Genomic DNA, 24,925 nt, shown 5'->3' on the forward strand with positions numbered 1-24,925 from the left:
GGTAATTAGGGTAGTGGTTCAATCCCAAGATATTTCTTGGGATCTGAGTGTATGTCACACCTGGGGAAGATGGTCTGGCAAGGCCAGCAGAGAGCCCTGCCAGACACCAGAAGGACAGTCCTTGTGCTGATGTGTGTGTTTGCTGGGAAGAATATATCAGGAATCGGCCTCCCTTTCCTGACAATCCTGTGACTGAAGTGACTATTGACAGTAACAACCTCAACTCAGTCATTAACTCTAAACCCAGTCCAGAGTGTGATCATTTGATCCTAAATGTTTCCCAGTGAGGAAAACCTGGTGTGAGGGATGTTGGTTTGTGATCTCCACCCTGGGTGTTTGTACTGAAGCCTTAAAGAGGAAACAGAGGTGAAGGAGCGGGGAAACCAGTGCTGTGCCCAGAAGGGCCTCTCCCAGCCACGGCATCCTGTGTGCTCCCGTTCCATGTGGGAATGGTTGGGTACTTTTTGAGAGCTTTTAGGCTTTTCCCTGGCTCAGAGTTTAAATTCCAGCTAAGTTCTTCCCTCTCAGATAAAGCCTGTTCCTACTGATAGGTCTGGTATTTTAAACCTGCTACAGGAAAACAAAAAGGTCTTGGCAGAGTGAAATCTGTTAAACATCTTTATATCCTTCACTTGAATTCCTGATAACCAGAAGCCTGTTCAGGGACTACAGCCTTGCAGGGAAAAGGTGAATGTGTAATAAGGAGAGCAAGTGTTTCTAAGAGCAAGAAAACCACTTTTCCCTGTGGAAGGAGTGGGAAGAGGTGGCACAGACATTGCTTTGCTCTATTTTGTTACCCTTCCCGAGTATCGAGCAGGTGGATGAGGACGGAGGGGCTGCATCACGACCTTTAGGAGCTTTAATACATGGAGCGTCGAGCACTGAAGTGCCAGTGCCGGCTGGTTTAGGATGTCAGACAGACAATAAATGCTGCCATCTGGTGCCCCGAGCAGGCTGCACACAGCCGGGCCAGCCTCACATCACACACAGCGGTGTCTGCACACCGGGCTGGTTAAATCCTGCGCTCTGGATTATCCAATGGGTTACCTGCACTTCCCCCAGCAGGAAGAAGCACTGACAGCAGAGAGAGTCGAGCAGCCCTGCTAATGGAAAGTGGAATTTATACCTGCACTCTCCTCGTGCTTTGATGAGTTATTTCTTGTTTCTGCCACAGCAAATAAGATTTTTCCTCTTATGCAGTGGAAAAGTGAGAAGAAAGCAGAGAGCTGGGTTGATTGTCAGAGGCTATTCTGGGTTTGGAAGAATCCTGATCACAAGATACCACAGAAATCATCACTTCAAAGTCTCTTTTTTAGATTGTGATTCCTGTATTAAATATAAAAAAATACGTGAAAGTAAAAAGCAATGGACAGAGAACATTTGTGAGAGTCACCAGCAGACTGGCTTGTCTTGCTGAATTGTCTGGACAAGTTCTAATGTGGCATGGGGAGGGGAAGGGGAACACAGGGGAGATGTGTGTGCCATGTGCACAGGGAAGTGTCATTGCCCTCTGTTTAAGGTACAGAAATTGGGAAAGATTCATGGAGACTCTGGGAGCCATGTGCATCAGCCAGGGTGAGGGAAAAACAGGAGCAGTCATGGCAGACTCCACAGCCAGTCTGGGTGTCACCAAGGCTTTGTGAGCTTTGCTTTTGGTACTTTTTACTTTTCTGTTCTAGGTGCTGAGCCTGTCCCAGATCCTGCCAGGGAGGGAACTGTGTTTGGGAGCGGCCCTTGCAGACGTGCTCAATGAGGTCAGAGGAGAACTCTCAACTGGATGTTGCATTTCCTTGTCAGTTGGATTAATGCTCCTTATCTTGTCCTCACTCTGGCAAATGCTCCATTTCCCTAAGTAGCATTAGGACATCACACTTGCCCTGGTCATGGATTATCTCACTGGGGGCTTGACACTGCTCACAGGAGTGACACAGGCCAAGGGTGGCTCATCTTCCTGGCTCTTTGGGGTGCCCACTGGACTCTTTAAAGTCTTGGAGTGTTTTCAGCTCAGAATCATAAGACCTGTATGACTGAGAGCTAAGGGGTTAAAACTGGAAGGGGAAGAGAGAAACTTCTGCCTTCCCTTTAAGTCTTGGATACAGCGCTAATTGTAATTCCTTTGTAATTATCTAAAGATCAAAAAATGTTCTGACGTGAGAGATCAGAACGAGTTGCATTGTGAGAGGGAGACTGGGAACACACAGAGGTCCCAACAGCCAGAGGAACGTCGGGTTCCCACACAGCCTGGTGTGACCAGAGCAGGGAGCAGCTGGGAGGGAGGGCTTTGGGACAGGCAGGCTCACTGCCCAAGCTCTTAATCACCTGGAGGGCTTTGTCCTCTTCCATGCTGGAGGAGACAAGGAGGGGTTTGGAGGAGAAGTGGCACAAAACATTGGTGTAATAAATACATTAATAGCAGAGTTCAAACAGAGAATGCGGGGCAGCATCTACACTGCCCACAGCACTGTGGTGCCCACAGAGGCAAGGAGCCTCCATCCATGGATGCAATGTCCTGACTTCTTTTGCCAACCACACTGGATCAGATCTCCTGTGACTGGCTTGAAGCTTGTTCAAGTAGTTCAATTACTGATCCCCATGATGAGCATGCAAACTTCTCCTGAGTTTGGATTCATGCTCAGCCCAGAAAGGGCTTTTATCCCCGTTGTGCTGGAGATGGGGCGAGCCTAAGTGACTTCCAGAGGAGAGGCTGGAAATCAGTAGGAGAGCAGGAATCTAGAGCTGCATCTCTTAATCATCTTGCTGCTTCAGATGTAAGTGTTGCAGCTGGAGAATGAAAAAAGGCTCTATCGTTTTCCTGTGGGCACACAGCGCGGGCCAAGCAAGCCTGAGCTGACATTTCAAAGACCTTTTGTTTTTCAAGTGGGTTCCTTCCATCTGGGAAAAAGCTCTATTATCTTGGGGGGAGGGAGGAAGCAACTTGCCTCAGAAATGGCTCGGTTCTGTAGCCAGTTTGTTAGATGTCAGTCCAGACATTGTTTGGATATCGGTCCAGACCAAGGAGAGTGGATCTGACCAATGTGTTTACTTTGCCACCTGCTTTCAGAGAAAAGCACATAAGCAAATTCAAATGTTTTGAATGCTTTTATGTGTGCATTTATCTTGCAGGAGAACTGTGTCCCAGATGATACTCGGAGAGGGAGCTCTCCCCAGACTGTGTTAAAAGCACAAGAACTGAGGATTCTTTTCAATGGGGGTATTTACATTCTGTTACAAAAGAAACACTGGGAGCATTTCACAGGCATTCCCGGAAAAGAAGTCAGCAGTAGCTGCACACTATCTCAGTGCTCTTTAATTTGGTTTGTGTCTGAGAGATCTCAAAGTCAAGAATCACATTTGCAGATGCTTGGGCAGTTCATGAACTGCTGAGGCTGCCCAGAGGTTGTGTAAAGTTAATGATGCAGAACAAAGCCTGTTCAGATCCAAACTGCAGGAGGCACAGACCTGCTGCTCTCCCATCTCCTTCCTTCTCTCTGGAGGCATGAGCCTTGCAGGGGCTTTTTTTGCCCCACTTCAGGTGCTGTTTTCTATCTCCCAGTTCTTGTGGGGCAGCCTAACCCTGACCTGGAACTGTTTCCCACTGCAGTAATGCCTGTCCTCATCTGGAGCTGAGGAGAGGGAGAGTCTTTGAAGTGCAAGGAGTTCCCAATAAATATTATCAGGAGGGTGCTTAGAGACAGTCTTGCCTTCCTGTTGAGGTGGAGGTTCTAGGACAGAATTTCCTAGGCCAACAAAGAGAACACTGAGTTCAAGTTCAACCTGGCTTGGTGGCAGGAAGAGCACTATTATCAATGCCAGAATTTAACTGGGGTATCCTGGCTTTTTCAACATGCTGTGAGGCCTGTGGTTCAGCCAGCACAGGAGAGCTGTGTGACATAGCCCTGATAATCACAGCCTCCCTCACACTGAGCTCCTCAGCACTGACTCAGGAGGCAAAATGTTCCCAGTGTTGCCTCTTGGGTGTTGGGAGCCTTCCAGCTGGGAGCCACGCTGGGAGTCTGAAGGGCTGTGCTGCAGCAGGCACGTCTGGCAGATGGAGATGGATCCCCCAACTGGTCTATCTGTTAGATCTGGGCACTCCAGGGCATTTTTTTTCTTGGCGCTTGCTTCCTCTGTTTTGAGTCTTACCAGTCGTTTTCTTCTTCAAAGTAACATATGGAAATGGTTTGGGATGTGCCCACAGCAAACTGGTTGTGCACTGGGGACTGTTTCACACGGCTGACGTCAGCCAGACCAAAGCCTCCACACACCATGTCTCAGGGTCCACAAGGGTTCTGAGCCCGTGAGTCATGGTGGGGTTAGAGCAGGAAGTTCAAGCATTGCCTTCAGACTCTTTTTGGATCGTGTCAATTCTTTGCTCTGTTTTTTTATCACCTTTAATGTGGCAAAATTTCAGATTTTAGACTGTAAAACTCATCCAGAGGCTCAGACTCCCTGGCAAACATTGCAGTGCTGAGGGACAAGTGTCATTCTGTCCCTGCATGCAGGTACATTGAAGTGTCACACTGAAAGCTGTCAAGATCCAGAGTTTGACCTGGAACCCAGACATCCTCAAATAATCTATTGTTAAAAGAGAATATATTTTTGTGTGTTTTTGGTTTCTAATCTATGGATCTTCCTGTGAATCACTGCGTGGTGCTGTGAGCCAAGGTGTGCAGCAGTAAGAGAGGGTTATTTTCAGTGCTAGTTAAAGCTGAAATGAAATACAAGGAGCCATGCCCAAAGGATACAGGGTGAACTCTACCTCTGGCACCTCATGGTGCACAGTGAGCTCACAGGTTTTAATTCCACCGATTTCCTGATGTAGATTTCAGGGCTGTTTGGGATAATAACAGCTTCTGTTTGTAGATGAAACCTTTCTGTACCACTAAAACTTCTTTCCCCATTCACTCCACCCCAAGGCAGCACACATGCTGCAGTCACTGATCAGGAGTGTTCCAGGTTGTGCTCTGCCCCTTTGAAACCCCATTTGTACCACAAGGGTGACGGGCATGCACGATTTAACACCTAAAACTGTATTTGTGTGACAAAACCATTGGCTGCTCCAATCTGCCACTGGTTTGATTCACTTGGTTTGAACCCCAGAGGCTGCTCCTGGACTGTGGCACCTCAGAACACAGTCCTAAGTTGGGTGATACCTTCAGCAGAAGCCCCTGGCACTCCAGCTCCCCACAGGCACTGTTAATTTGGCTGTGACTGACCTTCCAAGCAGCTCTCTCTGTTCCACGCACACAGCAGGGGTGGGTGACGTCTGTGCCCTTATTTCCCACCTTGGCTCTTTTCCCCTGAGCTCTTCTCTGCTCTCCAGCAGCCACAGCCCTGGACAGAAGATTGCTCCACGAGAAACGGATGTGTGGAGTTGTCTGAAATGAAAGTTGTGGGAATGGCACTGACGGTAACGCGAGTTACTTACTCAGGAATGTTTAATTGGATGGTTAAGACCAGGATCTGACTCTAATTCAGACCAGACCAAATGGAACAGGGCTTTGTTTGCTTTTAATTTCCCTTACGTCTTTGGCGGTGTGAGAATTAACATGTGGGGACACAGGAGCATCAGTTTATGGAAGTGTGATTAAACTTTTGAGAGATCAAGCAGTGCTGACTCGCTGGGGGAAGCTGTGTCCAGTCAACCTGGGCTGGCTCCACAATTCTCCTCCTGAAAGCTGGTTCTGCTCCCCTCCTCGCTCTCCTGGCTCCAGGACTCCAGCAGGGATTGCATCAAGTACAAGGGAATACTTGTTTCCCTAAGAAAGAGGACGTTGCAGAACAGGTTTTACACACTGGGCTGAGCTTTGTTGCAGATGGGATCTATCCCAAAACAGCACCAGGACTTGTCCAAACAAGGAGGAGTGAGATGTGACCCTAGCAGGCAGCTTGTAAAGAATAAAAGGGGAGGTAAAAAGCTGAAAAATAAATGTGTAGGTGGGAATGCAGATGACTTTTTGTGGTGTTCAGAAACTTCCAGTAGTTTTGAGTTACAGAAGGAACTGTCCTATAACCAGGTGAGCAAGTAATTTGGTGTTTTGATGCTGTACTCTGACAATGTTTCAGAAATATTAATTACTTACATTTTTCATAGAAGTACCAGCTTTGAACTTAATGTCAGAAAATCCTGGACCCTGCCTTCTAACTAACCCAGATCAGACAGAAGCTGTCAAAGATTTGGGGAATATGAGCTCAGGGGGTGGACTGAGTCTGTCACAATTGCAGGTCCAAGATCTACACCCAAATTATTACTCTTTATTTCTTTAATATAAGAGCTAATAAATGAGAGACCCCACAACAGGTAGTTCCTGATGGTTTGTGTGTCACTGCACAAACACCATTGTGTTCCTGTATCAAAATATACATTAAACTGTCGCTATTGAGAGTAATTTTCACTGTACATTATGTGATTCTCCCATATGGGATAAGCACAAGCGAGCGTTGGCTGAAATGATTTACCATTAGAGTAAAAAGCTGAGTTAAGTTCTTTGTTGCAAGATCAGCAAATGCACAATTCAGAGTTCATTTTTAGGGATCATTTCTCCTTCCCAGCCCAGAGATGAGCTCTGCCTGTGCCAGCACAGCCTGGATATTTGGTGATTTCTTTAAATGATTTCTTGCAGCTTGGAGTAGACAAACTGAAGGGAGTCAAAGGGCTCATCTCAGCAATAAAGACACATGAAATAATTCCTCATACGGATTTACATCGATTATAGTGAAATCTTTGCCAAACTTCAATATCATTTATTTCCCTCCACCTATAGCAATCTCTCATCTTTTAACTGGCTCCTTTCCAGGCCGGGGATCGCCAGGACCCACGAGCCGTGTCGGTGTGGAACTGATGTCCTGAAGGGTCCCGCTCTCCTCAGGGCATCCCTTTCCTCCCGACCATTCCCGCTCCCCTCAGGGACCCCGCTCCTCTGGCCAGTCCCGTTCCCCTCAGGGTTTCCATCTCCTTTCGGCCATTCTGCTCCCCTCAGGGTTTCCCACTCCTCTCGCCATTGCCATTCCCGCTCCCCTTAGGGGATCCCACTCCTTTCACCATTCCCATTCCCCTCAGGAGCATCTCTCTCCCCTCAGGGTTTCCCACTCCTTTAGCCATTCCCTCTCCCCTCAGGGTTTCCCACTGCTCTCGCCATTCCCTCTCCCCTCAGGGTTTCCCACTCCTCTCGCCCTTCCCGCTCCCCTCAGGGGATCCCGCGCCCCTCAGCGGACCACCCCCCCTCCACCCTGTTCCCGCCAGCCCCGCGCGCCTTAAAGCCGCAGGCTCCTCCCGCGCCGCTCCCCCACCCGTTGCCGCGCCGCGCCCACCGTTGCCCCTTTAAGGTTACCGCGGCGACGGGCCCGGGCCAGAGCGAGGCGCATTGACGTCACGGCGGGCGGGGCCCGTCCGGCCGGTCGGTTTCCGGTACCGCCGCTGCAGCGAGGCCGCGGCCGGGCCGGGACAGGCGGGGGGTCCCGGCGGAGCCGCCGCAGGTGAGCGGGGCGGGGGAGCAGTGGCCGGGCGGCCCCGGGGCGGCGGCGGGGCCGGGGGAGGAGAGAACCGGGCGGGACGGGCGCGGAGCGGGAGGCTGCGGCCTTGGGGCGGGGCCGGCCCGGTCCGGCTGAGGGAGCGGGGCCGCGGCTCCGGGGCTGCTGTGAGGGCAGCGGCGCCTTCTCGGGGCAGTGTCCGAGCGGGCCCCGCGGGCTCTGGGGCCGCGCCCGGCGGCGCTTCCGGGCCTTTGTGCCGGCTGTTCCCCCGCGGCTCCGTGTCCCCTGCCCCGGGGGTACCGGGCCGGTGTCTCCCCGTGTGGCCCCGGCTCTGGAGCGGCCGCAGCCCCGCGCTGTGTGAGGAGCGGGCTGGGCTGGGCTGGGCTGGGCGGGGCAGCCACGCCTCGGGGAGCTCGGGAAAGCTTTGGGAACGTGCAGAAAAAAAAAATGGCTCGTAGAAATAGCGGAGTTTTCATTTTGTTGCCCGTGAAATCGCATTTCCTGCACCCCCGTTGCCCCTCCTGGCGTGGCCCGTGGCCGTGTCCGCTCACGGAGCGGAATTGGCGGGCGGTCACGGAGCCGCCGGGGCTCTCCGGGGCCGCTTCATTAGCCCTGACCTTCACCGTGCGGGCTGCCAAAACAAAAGGAGCAATTGGAGAACTTCTCGGCTCTTTCTCAGCCCGTGGGAAGGCCACGCTTTTGTTTATGCAACGCACAATACACGTGTGTGTGTGTGTGTCCTTGAGCAGGGATTAAGTGTGGCAAGAAGGAAACCTGGTTGAAGTGTTGGTAATTCCATATTAACTCGAAGCCTTCTGTAATCTCCAGCAGCAGAATTCGGAGGAGCACGTTGTTGTGTTGTCTCTGTGCCCTGGGTTTTTGTGCTGCTGCCTCAGCACGATAAAACCCCATGATGTGACTTCAGTGACTTGTCATTTCTCAAAGTTATTTTGACTGAATCCATTTTTTCCCTTTCAAAAGCTGATCCCGGGATCAACATATCTTACTGCATATTAATAAGCTGTTGCCACACTCCCTGTACCAGGTAACTTTCTTTATATTTCATCCAAAAAATATCCTGAGAAATTCTTTCCTGTTTCTTTATCTCTCACAGTGTTAATTTTCCTATGAAAAAAATGACATGAAATGTGTGTCTATATACGTGTATATGTAAAAAATTAATTTTAAAATGGTTTTATAACCTTGTGGTGGGCTCAGCCAGGCTAGATGCTGAGCACCCACCAAAACTGCTCCATCACTGCCCTCTTCAACTCAGCCACAGAAGGGAAATATAAGGAAAGGCTCCTGGACTGAAATAAGGGAGAGATCACTCACCACCTGCCAGCATGGGCAAAACAGACTCTGCTCAAGGAAGTTGGTAATAAATTAAACTAATTAAATTTGAGTAGGATAATGAGAAATAAAGGGAAATCTGACAAACATCTTCCTGGCCCTCTCCCTTCTTTCCAGCCTTAGCTTTACTGATTTTCTGTACCTCCCCTCACGCCAGAGGATGGGGAGTGCAGTCAGTTTGTTACACGTTGTCTCTGCTGCTCCATCCTGCCCAGGGGAAGGCTCCTCACACCTTCCCTGTGGGAGACAATCCTCCATGGGCTTTTCCAGTGTGAGTCCTTCCTGCAGGCTGCTCTCCAGCCTGGTTTCCCTTCCATGGTCACAACTCCTGCCAGAAAACCTCTCCAGCACAGGATTCCTATGGGGTTACACTCTGTGCATTCCCCTGTGTGGGGAATTTCCCCTGTGTGTGTATTTCCTGTGTGGGCTCTTCTACAGGGTGTAGGTGAATCTCTGCTCCCCATGGATCTCCAGGGGCTGTGGGTGGATCTCTGCTCCCCCATGGATCTCCAGGGGCTGTGGGTGGATTTTTGTCCCTCATGGATCTCCAGGGGCTGTGGGTGGATTTCTGCTCCCCTATGGATCTCCAGGGGCTGTGGGTGGATCTCTGCTCCCCCATGGATCTCCAGGGGCTGTGGGTGGATTTTTGTCCCCCATGGATCTCCAGGGGCTCTGGGTGAATTTCTGCTCCTCCATGGATCCCCACGGGCTGTGGGTAGATCTCTGCTCCCCCATGGATCTCCAGGGGCTGTGGGTGGATTTTTGTCCCCCATGGATCCCCAGGGGCTGTGGGTAGATCTCTGCTCCCCCATGGATCTCCAGGGGCTGTGGGTGGATCTCTGCTCCCTGTGGATCTCCAGGGGCTGTGGGTAGATCTCTGCTCCCCCATGGATCTCCAAGGGCTGTGGGTGGATTTCTGTCCCCCATGGATCTCCAGAGGCTGCAGGGCACAGCTGCCTCCCCATGAGCTCTATCCCAGGCTGCCAGGGAATCCATGCTCCAGGGCCTGGAGCACCTCCTGCTCTGACCCTGGGGCTTGCAGGGCTGTTTTTCCCATATATTCCCACTCCTTTATCTGGCTGAAGTAGCCATTTCTCCTCTCTCCTTAAAGACATTGTCCCAAAGGCTCTGCCACTGTCACTGATGGGCTCAGCCTGAAGCAGTGGCAGTTTCATGTTGGAGCTGTCTGGCATTGGCTCTGTTGGACATGGAGGAAGCAGCCAGCAGCTTCTCACAGAACCCCCCTGTACTCCCTGCTACCAAAATCTGGAAGTGGAAACCCAGTGTAAACAAGCTGGAAAGGGGGGAAAATCTGCTTAAGAACATTTTTGAAAGTGTCATGGCTGAAGTCTTTTGAAAACCTGGCGTTATAGCAGATGTTTAAAGCTGTGCTCTTCATTATTTACAGCCAAAGGGAGGTATTTTGGGGATTGCAGCGTATCCATGAAATAAGTGGTGAGGTATGAGCAGGTTTAAATTACACAGGAGCTTTTTAGGAGCGATGCTGTAATCCATGACTTCCGTTAGCAGACTCTGCCCTGACATTTTGGCTTTGGCTTCAACCTGAGCGTGTTTCGCTTCCGAATGCTGCTCATGCTTGGCCTCTCACATTTCCAGCTTCCACCCACCTCTCTCCTGGCCGTCGTCCATCCCCATGACCCCACACAGACCATGCAGCCTCCAGTCCTACAAAATCCTCAGTTGGACAGCAGGAAGTTCAGGTGGAATCTCCCCTGGCTTGGAGCACCCACAGGGCTTTGAGTTGTTGAAGCTTTGTCAGCTCAACCAAATGCTTTTCCTTTTCTGCCTGTGGCTGTAGAGCCCCCCAGAGTTTTGATTTCTGATTTCTTTGCAGGCATTAAATAAGTTCACAGCATTTTCTTTAGCTTAGTTACTGCTCCGGTAGGTAAAGGTGGGGTTTTTTTTGCTGTGGTATCAGTAAGATAATGCAGCATATCTTTGTTTTAGGCAGCAGCATCTTTGTTTCCATTGGTTATTTATTATTTAACCTTCTCCTTCTGTTCCCTTCAGCAATGGCAGCTTCCAGCAGCAGCAGCAGCGAGGAGGAGAGGAGCCTCCGGGAATGTGAACTTTACATCCAAAAACACAACATCCAGCAGCTGCTGAAGGATTGCATTGTACAGCTATGCACAGTGAGACCTGAGAGACCCATGGGATTCATCAGAGAGTACTTTGAGAGGTTGGAGAAGGTAAAAATACAGAATGGGAGGGAAGGAGGCTTGAACAATGTATATTTAAATATATCTTTGTCATTCAGGGCCTGAGCTGCAGATTTGACCAGTTGTGTTGGCTGTTTGAAATTGGAAGTGGTGCTTTGGGAAAACAGATCCTGTTTTCCAGTAGTTTGTGCAGCTCTGTCATAGCAAAGCCTGTAGGACAGAACATAGGGTGACAAGGAGACTCATCCAGCTGAGGTACAGGTGTGATCCCAGTTCAGTGCTTACTCATGGAGGCTGATGCACAGCATACATGGATGTGCCTGGAGCTGGAGAACTGTGGAGGTTGACCTTGCTGGATGCTGGTGAGGGCATTTGGAGTCTTATATTGATCTCCAGTAATGTGGGTGGAGCACAGAAGTGGTGCCAGTGGTATTATCAGGGCCTAGCTGGAGTCAAATGGAAATATTTGCATTGCAGATCTCTGGAAGGGCGAGCCTGTTTCTGCCTTCTCCTGGGAGTTTAGTGTTGGTGTCCCTCTTGGGTTTGTCCTGAGGTCCCTTTGGTGTTTTTGTTGTTGGAAGCATTCTGAGATCTTGGGAATGCAAAGCATTCAGAGTTGAAGCAGTGATTTCACATTTTTTTGACCTGTTAATTTTGTATATTGGTATCTAAGCAGGTAGGAAAAGGAGCTGCAGTGGGAATGGGAAGATTAAAGGCTTGTGCAGAGGAAAGGTTGGATGTAACTGTACTCAGAACATGGAATTAGTAAATGATGCAGCTGTGACCTTGTGCAGCAGTTTGCAGGTGCTGCTCTCATTACTTGTATAGGGCAGTTAGATATTTATCTTTATCTTATTTTTTTGTTCTAGTGAGTTACTAATTGCTGATACACAGAAGAAGGAAATTAACACTGGAGATCATAAATATGTCTGGTGTAAATTATATTTTTATGGATTCAGAATAAGTACTAGAAAATGACCAAGGGTTGCAGACTACCTGCTATAACTCATCATTTATTTGGGGAACATTTTGCTTATGAAATGAAGAGCTCTGACTTTTTTTTGGTATGTGTGTATCGGTAACAAACCAGTGAATAGTGAAGTTCTTAAAAATCTCTTGTTCCTGCCTGTTACAATGACTCCTTCCCCTCCCTGGATTCTTGAGTTTTGAAGTACTGCTAGGTTTGGAATTTTAAAACATCACCACAGGTACCCATACACAAAATTTTACCAAGTAAACTAAATTATTGTGTTTAGAATAAATCCTAAACCAAACCATATGTGGGGATATAAAATGGGATTATTTGGGTGCTTTTGTGCAGTGGATTTATGGTCAACATGCAGTATTTAGGAAGTTAATTTGTTTTTTTAGCAAGATAACAAGTCTAGCTCTGAATTTAATGACATGAATGTTGGAATTGAATAAGTTGATGGTTTTATTCTGGTGCACATTGGCTCTCTGTGTACTCGGTCAGCCTACACTGGAGCTGAAAATAAAACTGGTTAGGTAATGTTTTTTCCCCTTTAACTGCTCTCACAATTTTGGTCAGGGTCTTTCCTCGTGGGTTCCAAGTGCCCTCTAGTGCAGCTGTAGCTACAAGTGAAACTGGAGGATTTTTATTTTCCTTGCCTCCTAGGATTTAAAACTTGCTGCAGGTTCCTCTGGGTGGTTTCCCCACTCAGCCTGGTACATTATATTACATTACCCAGGTAATGTGGTACCTCCACAGCTCTCAGGTCACAGAGCTGGGAACATCCTGTGCTGAGCAGGAAACTCCTGACATCCTTCTCTGGAGAGCACAAATGCTCAGTAATGTAATTAACCAGCACCAGCCCAATCCTCAGCTCTGCTATACCAAAAATGCCTGAAACTCACTCTGCTTCACCTCCCCAAATCCTGTCTTTTACATCTGTAATAAAGCAGAGCAACTTTTCAACGTGCTTCCTAAATTTTCCTCTCTCTGACTGTATCTCACCTCAAGTTATTTTACAAGGTAGATTTTTTTTGAAGGAACACCATTGAAAGCTGAAGTGAGCTTGCTATTTTCTCTCTCATTCTCTTGACAAGTCATCTCTTCCACTGCACACAAACAGAGCTGATTCACTGGCATGTTATTAAAATATGTTGAAGAAATTTAAACATGCTTTAGAATTTCTGTTCAGAAACATTACAATTGCTGCCTCCGAGGTGGTTACAGCTACTGTAGGAATTCAAATGTCCTCTCCTGGGTTAGGAAAGCTGTTAGCTGAATCTAATTACTACTCATTGATTGAATAAATGGTTTTATTTTATCTGTTTGTGGTGTGCTAAGCCTGGGTTCTCTTTGCTGTGCAAACATGTCTGGTAATCCCAATACCTGCTAAAAGCTGTAATAGCTCTCCAGCACTGGCCTGGGCTGGGTAATGCAGCTCAAGCTATGGAAATTTAATGTAGGGATCATTATGATGAATCCTGCCTGTTGGACAGGACAGTCCTCTGGAATAAGTGCGTGCTTGAAATATTGTGTGTGATGCAGTTATTCGGCTTTATAGAGAGCTGGAATTAGTGTGATGGACATGTGGTCACTGTCCCTGTTCCCCACCACCTGACCTGCTCAAATACCTAAATATTTTCTTATTTTCCTAAGTGTTTCTTTTGCAAAACAAGCTACTTTAGGAGAATATACTGTGCAATTGTGAATTTATGGCAGAGCTTTTTAAAAAATGCTTTTATAGCTTCTGAATGTTTAAAATTTTAAAATACAATATAAATTCAGTACTAATTAACCAGAAGAAGTTGAGACTGTGTCTGGTGCAATGACAATTAGCAGGTTTTACAGTTTACAGCATCATTCTGAAATTGTGAAGGTCTTTTTCAGTAGCTGATAGACTTAAATCTGAATATGTGAAGTGTCATCACTTCAGTATTACGTGTAATAATTGAAATGAACTTACTAAACATTTGTTATTTGTCAGGAAAAATAAGGCTTGCAGTTTGTGACTGACACTGAAAACTATGAACTGCCTCATCAGCTGAAAGACAAAGATCAACACTTGGATGTAATAAATAGAGGAACTTTATTCCTAAATCTTTTTTAAATCCTGGGGATGTTTGTATGATGAGTACAGAGCAATCTGAGTGTCTTTATCCATTATATGTTTAATGTGAGGAGCTTCCAAACTTGAACAAACACATTTTCCTTGTGAACACTGGCTAAATCCAAAGGTGTCTGAGAGTAACAACTGCCACTCTTTCTTTAGTCCTACTGTAATTTTTCTCTGATCTATTGGTTTAATAAATGGGGTTTAGTGTCAGAAATTGTAAAAGGTATCTATTAAAGAGATGAAAACAGATTATAGGATGTCATGGCAGAGGGTTGTCTGGCAGTGTGTACTATGAATAGCTGTAGATTTATGGTTTAGTTGGCATTGTGATGTTTGGAGCTGATGATCTTGAAGGTCTTTTTTAACCTCATTCTATGGTTCTGTCTATGATTTATCTCAGGGAGAATCTTCTTGGTGAGTGTGTGTATGGACTATTTAGAATAACTGGTGTATTTTACCTACCTGTGACTTGTTCCTGTGTCCATCCCCTACCTCACTGTACTAAAAAAAAAAAGTTAATATTAAATTTGGGGTCAGACAGAAGTTGCCAGTTATATTTTTTTGTGTTAATGCAGTTTCCTTCTCCCTGAGTGGGGCATTGCCCTGAGGAGTCTCTTGAAGAGTGTTTTGATAACAGCTCCCTCACTAAACGCTGCTGAAGTGCTTCAATTTCTGATCACAATATTTAATATTTTATGTGGTACTGGAAAAAACCCAGCAGCTGGTATTCACTTATTTAAAAAGTGTCTTTTTTAATGGCTTAAGTATTTTGTATGTGAACAGACATGTTCTGTGGTTGATGGTGAGGCAGTTTACACCAAACACTTATTACTGCTCAGGCTATTTTTATTTCATCTCTGTTGAGACTTGTTCCTCTAAAACCAGAGGACAGAAACGAGTTTTAAATACATTTTGCTCCCATGGCTGGGAAATGTGGCACCATTTTATCAATGGGAGAAGAGCAGGAAGTGAAAGGTGAGGCGGAGGAGCTCCTTGGCTCTGGGAGAGGGGAAATGGAAACTCCCAGGAATGGTTATCCCATGGCCCTTCCCTTAGGCTGGTCTTGTCATCCAGAGCCTCACTGCCCAGCTGGGATCAAGGACACTGGGACAAACCCAGCTTTTACAAGGGCTGGAGCTCTGGGAGAACAGATGAGGCCTTGTTCTTTTACAGAATGTCCCAAACCTCTGTTTCCTAATGCTGGGAAAGTCATTTGAGCTGTTATGATGTCAGTGCTCTGACTCCAGGGCTGGCTGTTTTGGTTTTAATCTGATTTTAGTTGATTGAGGTGAGTCTTTCAAAGGAATCAAATTTCTGTGTGTCAAGTTAATTAGAATTTGTGTTATTGTAAGTACCCTGGTCTTCTACAGTATCACAATAAGTAACTGAAGGAAATAAGGAAAACAAGTAACCTTGTGCAAGCTTTGCATGTGGTTTGCATAAAAAAATCCCCCTTTGGCCTCCAGCATCCTTCCTCCAGCTCTTTTGAAAGCAGCGTTCATGTTTCTTTCTCCTAAAATAAATGTTGGTTAATGAGTATCAAGTTGGTCCATGACTCCACGTCTTTCAAAAGCTTCTCATGTAACAGGGATTTCTGAGGAATTGCTCCTCTGTCTTTCAACTCCAGGAAGGCTTTGACACCTCGCAGCTGAGGGGAGGAACTGGGGGTTTGCAGCTGGGAAAGTGCCTTCAGCATTTGAGGAACGTCCTCATCACCTGTTGAATACACTGGGCAGGAACCAGAATCAACTTGTTCACAGTGATAGTTTAATAAATGAAGGATATCTCAATAAAATAAACACCATTGTGATGTGACTGGTGTAGGAATGAAAGGCGCATCTACCACGTGTTTGTTAGAAAGGCCTTTGATCTCGGATGCTGCAGTCTCCTGTTTGCCTTAATGTGGGAATAATGGCACACAGGAAGCTCCCCGGTGTTGGCAGGCTGGGCTGGAACATGATACATGGCTGCTTTTTTATTTTCATTTTGGATTATGTGACACAAACACTTCTTCCTTCCTGTTTAGGAGGAAACAAAGCAGTTGTTGAATCAGCTGAAGTCTGGTTCTCGCTCGGACTCCCGGGAGGACGAGATCTCCCCTCCTCCTCCCCTCAACCCTGTGGTTAAATATCGATCACGACGTGGGGCCATCAGTGCAGAAGTCTACACAGAAGAGGATGCTGCCTCTTATGTTAGAAAGGTGCTCTGACTCTTAAACCTTGCTCAAAATTACATCCACAATCCAAAAGTTTGTCTGAACCCACCTTCTCTCCCTCTATCAATCAAGCTCCTGGAGCCTGTTATGTTCTAATTGCTGTAAAAAGCAGACCTGTGTGTGTGTGGCTGTTTAACTGAGGACAGAACAACCTATCATGCAATTAAACCATTCATGCATTACTTAGACCTATTCCCTTTGAAGTCATGTATATTTAGAGACATGCATATATTTAGATGTATTATATGTAATGTACTTCCAGTTATTTGGCAGCTGCAATAACATTTGGCCTAATGGCAGGGCAGACTTGCTGCTGTTCCCAGGAAAGCACAGGTTGAACAGATATTTGTCCTCTTGCAAAAAAACCTTACAAACTGAGCATGGAATTATGCTTTTCAGTTGCATAAAATAATATAAGATTATATTTTCCTTGTGTTCAAACTGTCTGTAAACATTGACTATATTTGGGGTTGTATTTATAGTGCTTGAAAGAAAATGGAAAAACTCAGCCAGTGGTTTGTAACAATTTAAGTTGTTTATTTACCATGGGAAATGGAGAAATTTTTCATGAGAAAAATGAACCTTTTGCTTTCTCTGATTGTCTCCTAGGTTATTCCAAAAGATTATAAAACCATGGCCGCTTTGGCAAAAGCAATTGAGAAGAACGTGCTGTTTACCCATCTTGATGATAATGAGAGGAGGTAGGAGGAAATCTTTGTGGGGTTAAGGTTTGTGGAAGTGCAGGCTTCAGAAGAACTAAATGTGTCACAAATCTGCAGTGGTCAGTGGAACCACAGAGCTGCAGGAGCAGCATTGGTGGGCTGTGGGTACAGATGTGAGGAGTTGTGCAGTTTTTTGTCTGATTTTGGTGTTTTCTCTTTCAGTGACATCTTCGATGCGATGTTCCCCGTCACTTACATTGCAGGAGAGACTGTCATCCAGCAAGGCAAGTGACAGTGTTTGCTCTGGGGAATCATTTGGGAGCTGGCTCTGCTCTAGTGCTCTTAGTTTGTGTTTATTTCTTAATATAAAAGCAGGGTCACTGCAGCCACACAATTTCTTGTTGTGTTCCCTGAAGCACTTCATATTGAAGTGAGGAGTTGGAGCCACTGGAGGAGGATGTGGCTTCCTTGAAGAGATTATCTATTGGGAATATTGTCCTTTGATGACTCTGTAGAAGTATTCTGTCAATTTATGGATCTGGTTCGCCTTTCCAGTAATCCTGGAATTGCTGCTGATCTCCTGGGAACCAGTAGATGTCCCTTTCATGGGGCTGAGAGGAGTGTGAAATGCAAAATGTGATGTTTCACCCTGCAAACTGCAAAAATTTGTCAGCCTTGTTGGAGTCTAAATATTAAAGTTGGCAGAGATGCCAGTTCTTTCTCAGTATATTCAGTTTAGTGTATATTCATTTTTTTTTCTCTTCTTTAGGTGATGAAGGTGATAACTTCTATGTTGTTGATCAAGGAGAAATGGATGTAAGCATTCCTGGTAGTTTATTAATGATACGTTTATTCCTGGCACAAGAATGCTCTGATATTTGTAGGCCTCTTCTACAGACCCTGCCTTTAGCAGCTTTTCTCATTTTAAGTTCTTACTCACAGAAGTTTGTTTTGCTCCTTTATAGCTCAGTCTGGCTGCACAGACTGAGTTTCAAAATGAATTATTTGGACACAATAGAGATGTTTTAGGCCTGCAGGGTGGAGTTGAAATGTGGGGCAGGCTTTAAGAACAACCAGACTTTTTATTTTCCAGCCCAGCTCATTCATTCATAGGTCTTTATGACCCAGACCTTGTTGAGATGTGATTTCTCAGGAGTCTGTGTGTGTAGAGAGATGTAGAATGGGTAGATGTGCAGGAGATGTAGAAGGGAATCCCTTTGTCAGTGAAAATACAAATTGTGCAGGGAAGCAATTTGATAAAACCCTGAAACGATCAACCTCAGTAGAGATGTGAGAATTCCCTTTTACTCCCAAGGGAACAGAGGGCAGCAGGAAGCTCTGACCATGCTCTGCCTTGCAGGTTTACGTGAACAGTGAGTGGGCCACCAGTGTGGGTGAGGGTGGGAGCTTTGGAGAGCTCGCCCTCATCTACGGCACCCCCCGAGCTGCCACCGTCAAAGCCAAGACCAACGTCAAGTTGTGGGGCATTGACAGGGACAGCTACAGAAGGATCCTGATGGCAAGTATCCCTCAAAACCCTGATTTGTGCTTTTTGGGGGCTGTGTGTCCTGAGTGTCTGTCCTTGTGCCTGTCCTTTGCTGGAGTTATTTATTCCGGATCCTGCTATCTCTTCAGTAATCAGAAAGCTGATTACTCAACGTGCATCTCTCAGGCACAGGGCAAGGGGGAATCTTGCATTAGTGAGCAAAACAATGCCAGTATTAAACTGAGATGAGAGTTTAATAAGGCTGCAGTAAATGCTGAGTGCTTTAGGAATGTTGCTCAACTGGAATATTACTGAGACAACTCAATTTCAAAACATTTCATCTTGTGGGTTTGGGGTCTGTGAGACAGAACACTGTGTGCCTGGTCAAATTTGTTTGTGTCTGGAGTTTTATTTGGAGTAGAAAGAAAACTTACTTTGTGTCCTTTCCTTTTTTTTTATAGGGAAATACTTTGAGAAAGAGAAATATGTATGAGAAATTCCTTAGTAAAGTATCTATATTGGGTAAGTGAGAAGATTTTTGTTCTGGAGTGGAATCAATTGCCACATTGTAATGAAGCTGTTACCCAGCATTATGATGATTACAGGCTGTTGTGGTAATTCATCACAACTGCTTCTCTGCATCAGAATAACTCTAATTCAGGTCTTGACCACTGATGCACAAATGCAAGCAGAAATATACTGACCTCTGTGTAAATACAGAGCAAAAGGTGAAATTTGTGCCTTGAGAAGATACTCCAGTAATGAAGTGAATTCTTACCTCTGTAGAATCTCTGGACAAGTGGGAACGTCTCACTGTGGCTGATGCCTTGGAACCGGTACAATTTGAGGATGGCCAGAAGATTGTGGTCCAGGGAGAGCCAGGAGATGAGTTCTTCATTATCTTGGAGGTAAGCAAACTCAAAATTAAAAGCTCAGAACTTGGCTTTTTTTAAATTGTGTCCCTAAACAGGCACTTGGAGAGGAACAAAACATAAGTATGTGCTTCCAGAGAATTCCTAAAGAAATATCATCTTGCTGGACATGCAGTAACTTGGATTTAGTTTTGTGTTTTCGCAAGTGATACTTGCAGGAAGAAAATAACAAGTTTCTGACTGAAAGTTTATCTTTTTGAGAGTAGAGAGCTGTTCTAGGTAGCTTTTAATGCTTTACTGGAGTTGTCATTGTCTTCTGTCTGGTGGTTTGTATTTTTTCTGGGTTTTTTGCTAGTCTTACTGTAATATTCCTACTGTTATGAGGAGAACCAGGAAGAAGTCATTGCTGTGGACATGTAAATGTTCAAGATGTTTTATGCTTAGAGAAGAGAGGAACAGTTGTTCTTATACAGCAGTCAGGTGAACTGTGCAAGGACTGTGAAGTGTTTTTTTACCTGAGGCATCATAACAGTTATTTCTGCAAAGCAGCTGATTGTGTGTGAAATTCAGTGTTTGGAGTGATGCTGGGAATTCCAGTTGTTTGACTGCTGTCATTTATTGAAGGGCACAGCTGCAGTGTTACAGCGCCGGTCAGAAAACGAGGAGTTTGTTGAAGTGGGCAGACTGGGACCTTCTGATTACTTTGGTGAGTGATGTTGTGACAGCTGTGGCTGCAGATACACCACTGTCACCATTTTGTCTGTGCTGTGTCAATGGTAGAGATGAGATGGATTTGTTGAATTACTGTTTTGGACTCCTGTGGCTGCTCTCAGTGCCGGGTGAGTATCAGAGTCCCTTGGCACTCAGGTGTGCACACAGGATGTGCTCCTTCCACAGTGCTTTACTGTAAAAGATGATTTGGCCTGACCTCCCTGCCCTGAGCAGAGCTAAATTTGAAATGACATCGTATTCCTCAGGGCTGTGTCCAGCTGAGTTTCCTGTGTCTCCAGGGATGGAGATCTGACAGCCTCCCTGGGCAGTTTCTTTCTCTGTCTAACCAGCCTTGTTGTGGAGAGGTTTTTTCCTTCATGCCTGACAAGAATTTCCTGTTCTGCAGCCTGTTGCTTTCTCTCTTGCCTTTCCCTGTGCAGTCTGGGTTTGTCTTTGTAGTCACTCACTACACAGCTGAAGAGAGCAGTAAGATAAAAAAAATTCCTTCCTTGGCCTTCTGTTTTCCAGGTCAGAAAGGAACCTGGTCAGAACCTGCTGATTAATGGTTAAATACAGTCCTCTCCTTCTCAAAACCCCTAACATTTTTCTCATGTTTTAGCTAGTTCCTCTCTTTCTTTCCTCTTGCTAAAACCTTTTAGTTGTCCAGGTTTTCAGCTCTGTAGATGATGTAAGCAGCAAATCCTCTGTTGCAAGGCCTGAATTGGGATGGACTCGAGTGCATGGGCTCTGCCCAAAGGCCTGCTTGGCTCAGGATCTAGGACTAGACTTCATTCTGTGTCATTTCATATTTTCTAATATTTCCCTCTGTGTTCTCTTGTGTTCCCCACTCTAAATATTATCACAGTCACTGTGTTCAGGGGCTACAGACCTTTCCTTCAGGGGTTTAACTCTCCCTTAGAACCTCCTTGTTCTTTAGCAAGCCTCTCTTTTGGAGGTTGCTGAGTTCAGGAGTTTTAATTGGGCACAGAGGAAAAGTTTTCCTAATTTCTTTTGAACATCCCTTCTGATAATGCAGGCAGAAGTGTTCTCCAAGGAACACAGAGTTCTTTCCTCAGCCCTGGACATGGAAAGAACTCCAGTCCAAAACCAAGCAAACAAAACCCCAGAGCTGCTGCTGTGGTTTCTTCCATGCTTGTTGTAGGAATGTTAGGAGTTGTTTCTGTTGCTGATAACAGGAGCTTGCTGAAAACTTCATTTCCAAATATGTTGTTCAGCAGTTGAAACAAAGCTTTTGGCATGTTTGTGCAAACCTTAAAAAATGGGGATCCAGTGGGACTTAAAAATGCTCATTTTCCACAGCCCTATGACAAAGTCAGAGTCTTGATTCTGGCCAGCCAGCAATGGGTCAGAGGCTTCAGCCTGGTGCATGAATGTTTTATTTGTTTGTTTACTTCAAAACCATGCTCTTGTTGTCCTGAGTTTCCTAGAAACACCAGAATTGAGCAGTACTATTAGAAAAATAAATACTTGTTGGCTAGGAAAATTACATGGTAAATTGAGACATTACCTTTCCTCAAACACAAACAGCACTGAAACTTTTATTAGGCTTTATTTTCAGAGCGACTTGACTCTGGACAGGCTTTTTAATAACAAAAATCATCAAGCAGGCTTTTTTTTTTTTTTTTAAAAACCGCCTTTACAGTTGCTTTTAATGTAATTACTAATACTTATTCCCTAAAGCCTGAATTACCTTCTCTGCAATTTAAAGTGGAGACAGGTCATTTCTTTGTCTGTTTTTCCCATTGATTGGTAACTCTTATTGCCTGTTTGTGCCATCCCAGGTGAGATTGCTCTGCTGATGAACCGTCCTCGTGCTGCCACCGTCGTGGCTCGCGGCCCCTTGAAATGTGTGAAGCTGGACCGGCCCCGGTTCGAGCGCGTGCTGGGGCCCTGCTCGGATATCCTCAAGAGGAACATCCAGCAGTACAACAGTTTTGTATCACTGTCTGTCTGAAACTTTTTTCCTCCCCACGTGTTCCAAGCCATGCTTCACGAAATGCAGACTTGCTTCCTTCCCCCCCCACCTTGTGCAAAGCCACATCGCCACCGGCATTTTGCAGCTTCCTGTCGGGTTAAAAAAAAAAAAAAAGAGAAAAAAAAAGAGAAAAAAAAAAAAGAGGAAAAAAATAATAAACTGCTTATCATGGCAATGTCATTAATTTAGAGCATATTATTTCTGTGCTCTCTGTCCCATTAAATTAATAGAAAAAGTTGAATGGAGACATTTGCTTCTCTCTGTGCACCAGTGTCCGACTCAGGCCACTGAGGGAGAGACCTCCTGGCACCATGCCATTGCCATAGAGTGAGGAGGTGACAGTGAAAGGGAGGGGGAAAAAAATTCTTTTAAAGGTGTTTCTCAAATTATTGGACAGATTTTAAGGCTGTGGTCATCACCTGCTGTTATTTCTTTTCACATGAGAGCTACCCTTGTAATTGAGCTTCTTGGGGCTTGGGGTTTTCTGGGTTTCGTTTTAATTTTCTGGGTACTGTAATCCTAGGTTCAATCGTGAGGCATCAGCTGCTAAGAAAGCCACAGTTGGAATTTACCAGTATAATTGTTCCTGTGTCTGCTGGTTTAAGATTGCTTAGTTCTGTTCTTGTCAAGTGTAAATCAAAAGCTTTCCAGGTTAATAGTTCTGGTGAACTACTGCAGTTGTTGATCCATTTGCTGACTTGCCGCAACTGATCTTTTTCACTTGTTCTTTCTCCAGCCATAGATTTTGCCATTTAAAACTCTTCCTGTTCCAAGTGGCAAGAACCAAATGCTACATGAAATGCCTGACTTTGGTCTCTAGTACATTGGTTGGTGTAAGAATGGTGCAGCTGTCCAGCTGTTAGTACTGTTTGAGTGCTTAGATTGGTGTAAAAATCAAAAGCAAACATTTGATTTTTCCCTGTGAATTGTTTTGTTAATCCTCAGTTGACTTTTTAAAAATCACCATCAGTTCAAGTGACCCTTTGTTACCAGGGAAAATAAATGCTGAGTGTTTTGGCCAGGATCAGTTGCAGGTACAAGGTTGCTAGTCTGTAAAGCTCCATTATTCTTGACAGAGAATGTGAGGCAGAAAAACTGAATGTTTGAACTTTCCTGCAACACTCAGTTGTTTTAAGTTCTCAGAGCTGTCAGTTCATCATTTTAAAGATGGTTCACTATGAATCTAGTTCAAAGCCAAAAGGTGCATTCTCTTTTCTTGCTTAATGGAATTTCCACCACACTCATTTCATCCTTTTTTTTTATTTTTCCAAGTTCAATCTGTTGCGGAGTCTTAAATGTATTTCAGTATTTCCCAGCTTTGTGTTCCATTAATCTGTGCTCACCGAGACTTCCCAAAAGTTTTTACTGAATTCCACGGTTCAATAATTGTAGGCAATTTTTAAGGTTTCCTTTAAAACTGTAATTTATATCAAGTAGCATAGGTTTGTATTTGGGAGTGACAGCAAGCAGTTTGGCATTTGTTGTGCAACTACTTTAACGATGGAGCCCTTGTTTTATTTCCTTTCTGAGGTGGAGTGGATGCAAATCCAGCGTTTTCCCAGGCATGGAGAGAATCAGGAAGAGTCTGCTAATTGATGCAGAATAATACGGAAAGGTATCAAGCCTTTACAAAAGGTTTCAGGGTATTTCTGAAACTGAAATCCCAAGAAGGGGATTGAAATGCTTGTGGTTTGAGTTCTCTATTCAAGAGATGTTGAATAGAGGATTTCTGCCAGAGTCCTTAAGGAACGAGCAAATGCTACCTTTTTTCCTTTTTTTGGGTTTTTTTTCTTCCTTTTTTTTTTTTTTTTTTTTTTTTTTTTTTTTTTTTTTTTTGGTAAAACTTTTTTCTTAAGTTTTGACTCTGCAGGTTTTTTCTTCATATGTGTTCTTTGTGTTATATTAAAGCACCAAAAACTGTGTAAACCAGTTAGAGCTCCACAAAACAAAAAAGAAATGCACATTTTTTTAATATAAGGCTTTCTAATCAAGTTTCACTACTGCATCTTTTTAGCTTGCTGTTTACTCCCTTTTGTAGTTTTACCTACAAGATTTTAAGATAAATCAGCTAAGTCTGAGTTAAATATTAAACACAGTTATAGCTTTACCTTTGTGTGCAATTTCAATATGTTTGAAACCACAATTGGCATAGTTTTGCCTTAGCTAACATTCAGGGCTTTAGAAGTAATTTTTTGCTAGTCTATCTTCAGCAAATTGATGAAGTCTATTGCCCTAGGAAGCTATAGTCAACCAGAGGACCATTTTTGTATTGTTACCTGACTCTATAAGTCTGATTTACTGTATGTGCTAATATATTATATTATATTCCTTTTGTTATAGATTGTCCTAATGGCAGGTAAAGCAATAAAATGATTTAAATTCTTAAACGCAATCAGCCTCTTTTATTTTATTCCCTGCCCCCCTACATCTCGTTTCCCTTTGGCTTTAGAGGATGTGTTATGAATGAGGCAGCAGAAAATAAGCAGCTTAATGGATTATCTTGGTGTAAACTCCAGAGGGGTGAGTTCAGGTCCTGCCTTGAGCCTGGGGAGAGCTTTGTCTCCACGTGCCAACCTGGGAATTGCTCTGCACTTGTACCTGTGTCCTCTTTGGCTCCTGGGAACTTGTCCTGCTTTGATCTCTCCCGAGGTGTTAATTCCCAGCCCAGCCATGATTTTTGGAGCTCAAGAGTTTTTCTAAGTTGGCTTCTCCCATCTCTGCAACCCCTCAGTGAGCATGCGATGGATAATCATGAAAAAGTTGTGGTGGGAAATGGAAGAGGGGGATTTTCAACTGTGATGAAGTAGGAAAAAATGTGAAGAGTGACCTGAAGCAGCTCAGACTTGGATGTGTTTTACACCCAGCTCCAAGGAAGCTGAATCACTCACTTCAAAGGT

The 24,925-nt window shown here is 45.1% G+C and overlaps 1 protein-coding gene across 2 annotated transcripts; it reads left to right on the top strand.

The window, feature by feature from the left end:
- The first annotated feature begins 7,404 nt into the window (after positions 1-7,404).
- On the top strand, positions 7,405-24,415 carry PRKAR1A (protein kinase cAMP-dependent type I regulatory subunit alpha). 2 transcript variants are annotated; one of them, XM_083874844.1, is made up of 12 exons: positions 7,405-7,476; positions 8,452-8,515; positions 10,855-11,033; positions 16,113-16,286; positions 16,911-17,002; positions 17,186-17,247; positions 17,733-17,779; positions 18,324-18,482; positions 18,911-18,971; positions 19,236-19,357; positions 19,946-20,027; positions 21,835-24,415. In XM_083874844.1, exons 3-12 carry the CDS (start codon positions 10,857-10,859, stop codon positions 22,005-22,007), a joined length of 1,149 nt encoding a protein of 382 aa, XP_083730970.1. In that variant the 5' UTR covers positions 7,405-7,476; positions 8,452-8,515; positions 10,855-10,856; the 3' UTR covers positions 22,008-24,415. The 2 variants fall into 2 exon arrangements, with proteins under 2 accessions (XP_083730970.1, XP_083730971.1); XM_083874845.1 differs by lacking the exon at positions 8,452-8,515 and having other exon boundaries at positions 7,409-7,476.
- Positions 24,416-24,925: the final 510 nt, after the last annotated feature.

Source organism: Zosterops lateralis (genome assembly GCF_965231275.1).
Source record: "Zosterops lateralis genome assembly, chromosome: 18".
NCBI classification, from domain to species: Eukaryota; Metazoa; Chordata; class Aves; order Passeriformes; family Zosteropidae; genus Zosterops; species Zosterops lateralis.

What these genes read in the sequence shown, in the direction of transcription:
- PRKAR1A (XM_083874844.1), top strand. Translation starts at nt 10,857, where the DNA reads ATGGCAGCTTCCAGCAGCAGCAGCAGCGAGGAGGAGAGGAGCCTCCGG. An exon ending in CTTGATGATAATGAGAGGAG is followed by an intron (nt 17,003 to 17,185) that starts GTAGGAGGAAAT and finishes TTTCTCTTTCAG; the next exon opens with TGACATCTTCGATGCGATGT. An exon ending in TTGATCAAGGAGAAATGGAT is followed by an intron (nt 17,780 to 18,323) that starts GTAAGCATTCCT and finishes TCTGCCTTGCAG; the next exon opens with GTTTACGTGAACAGTGAGTG.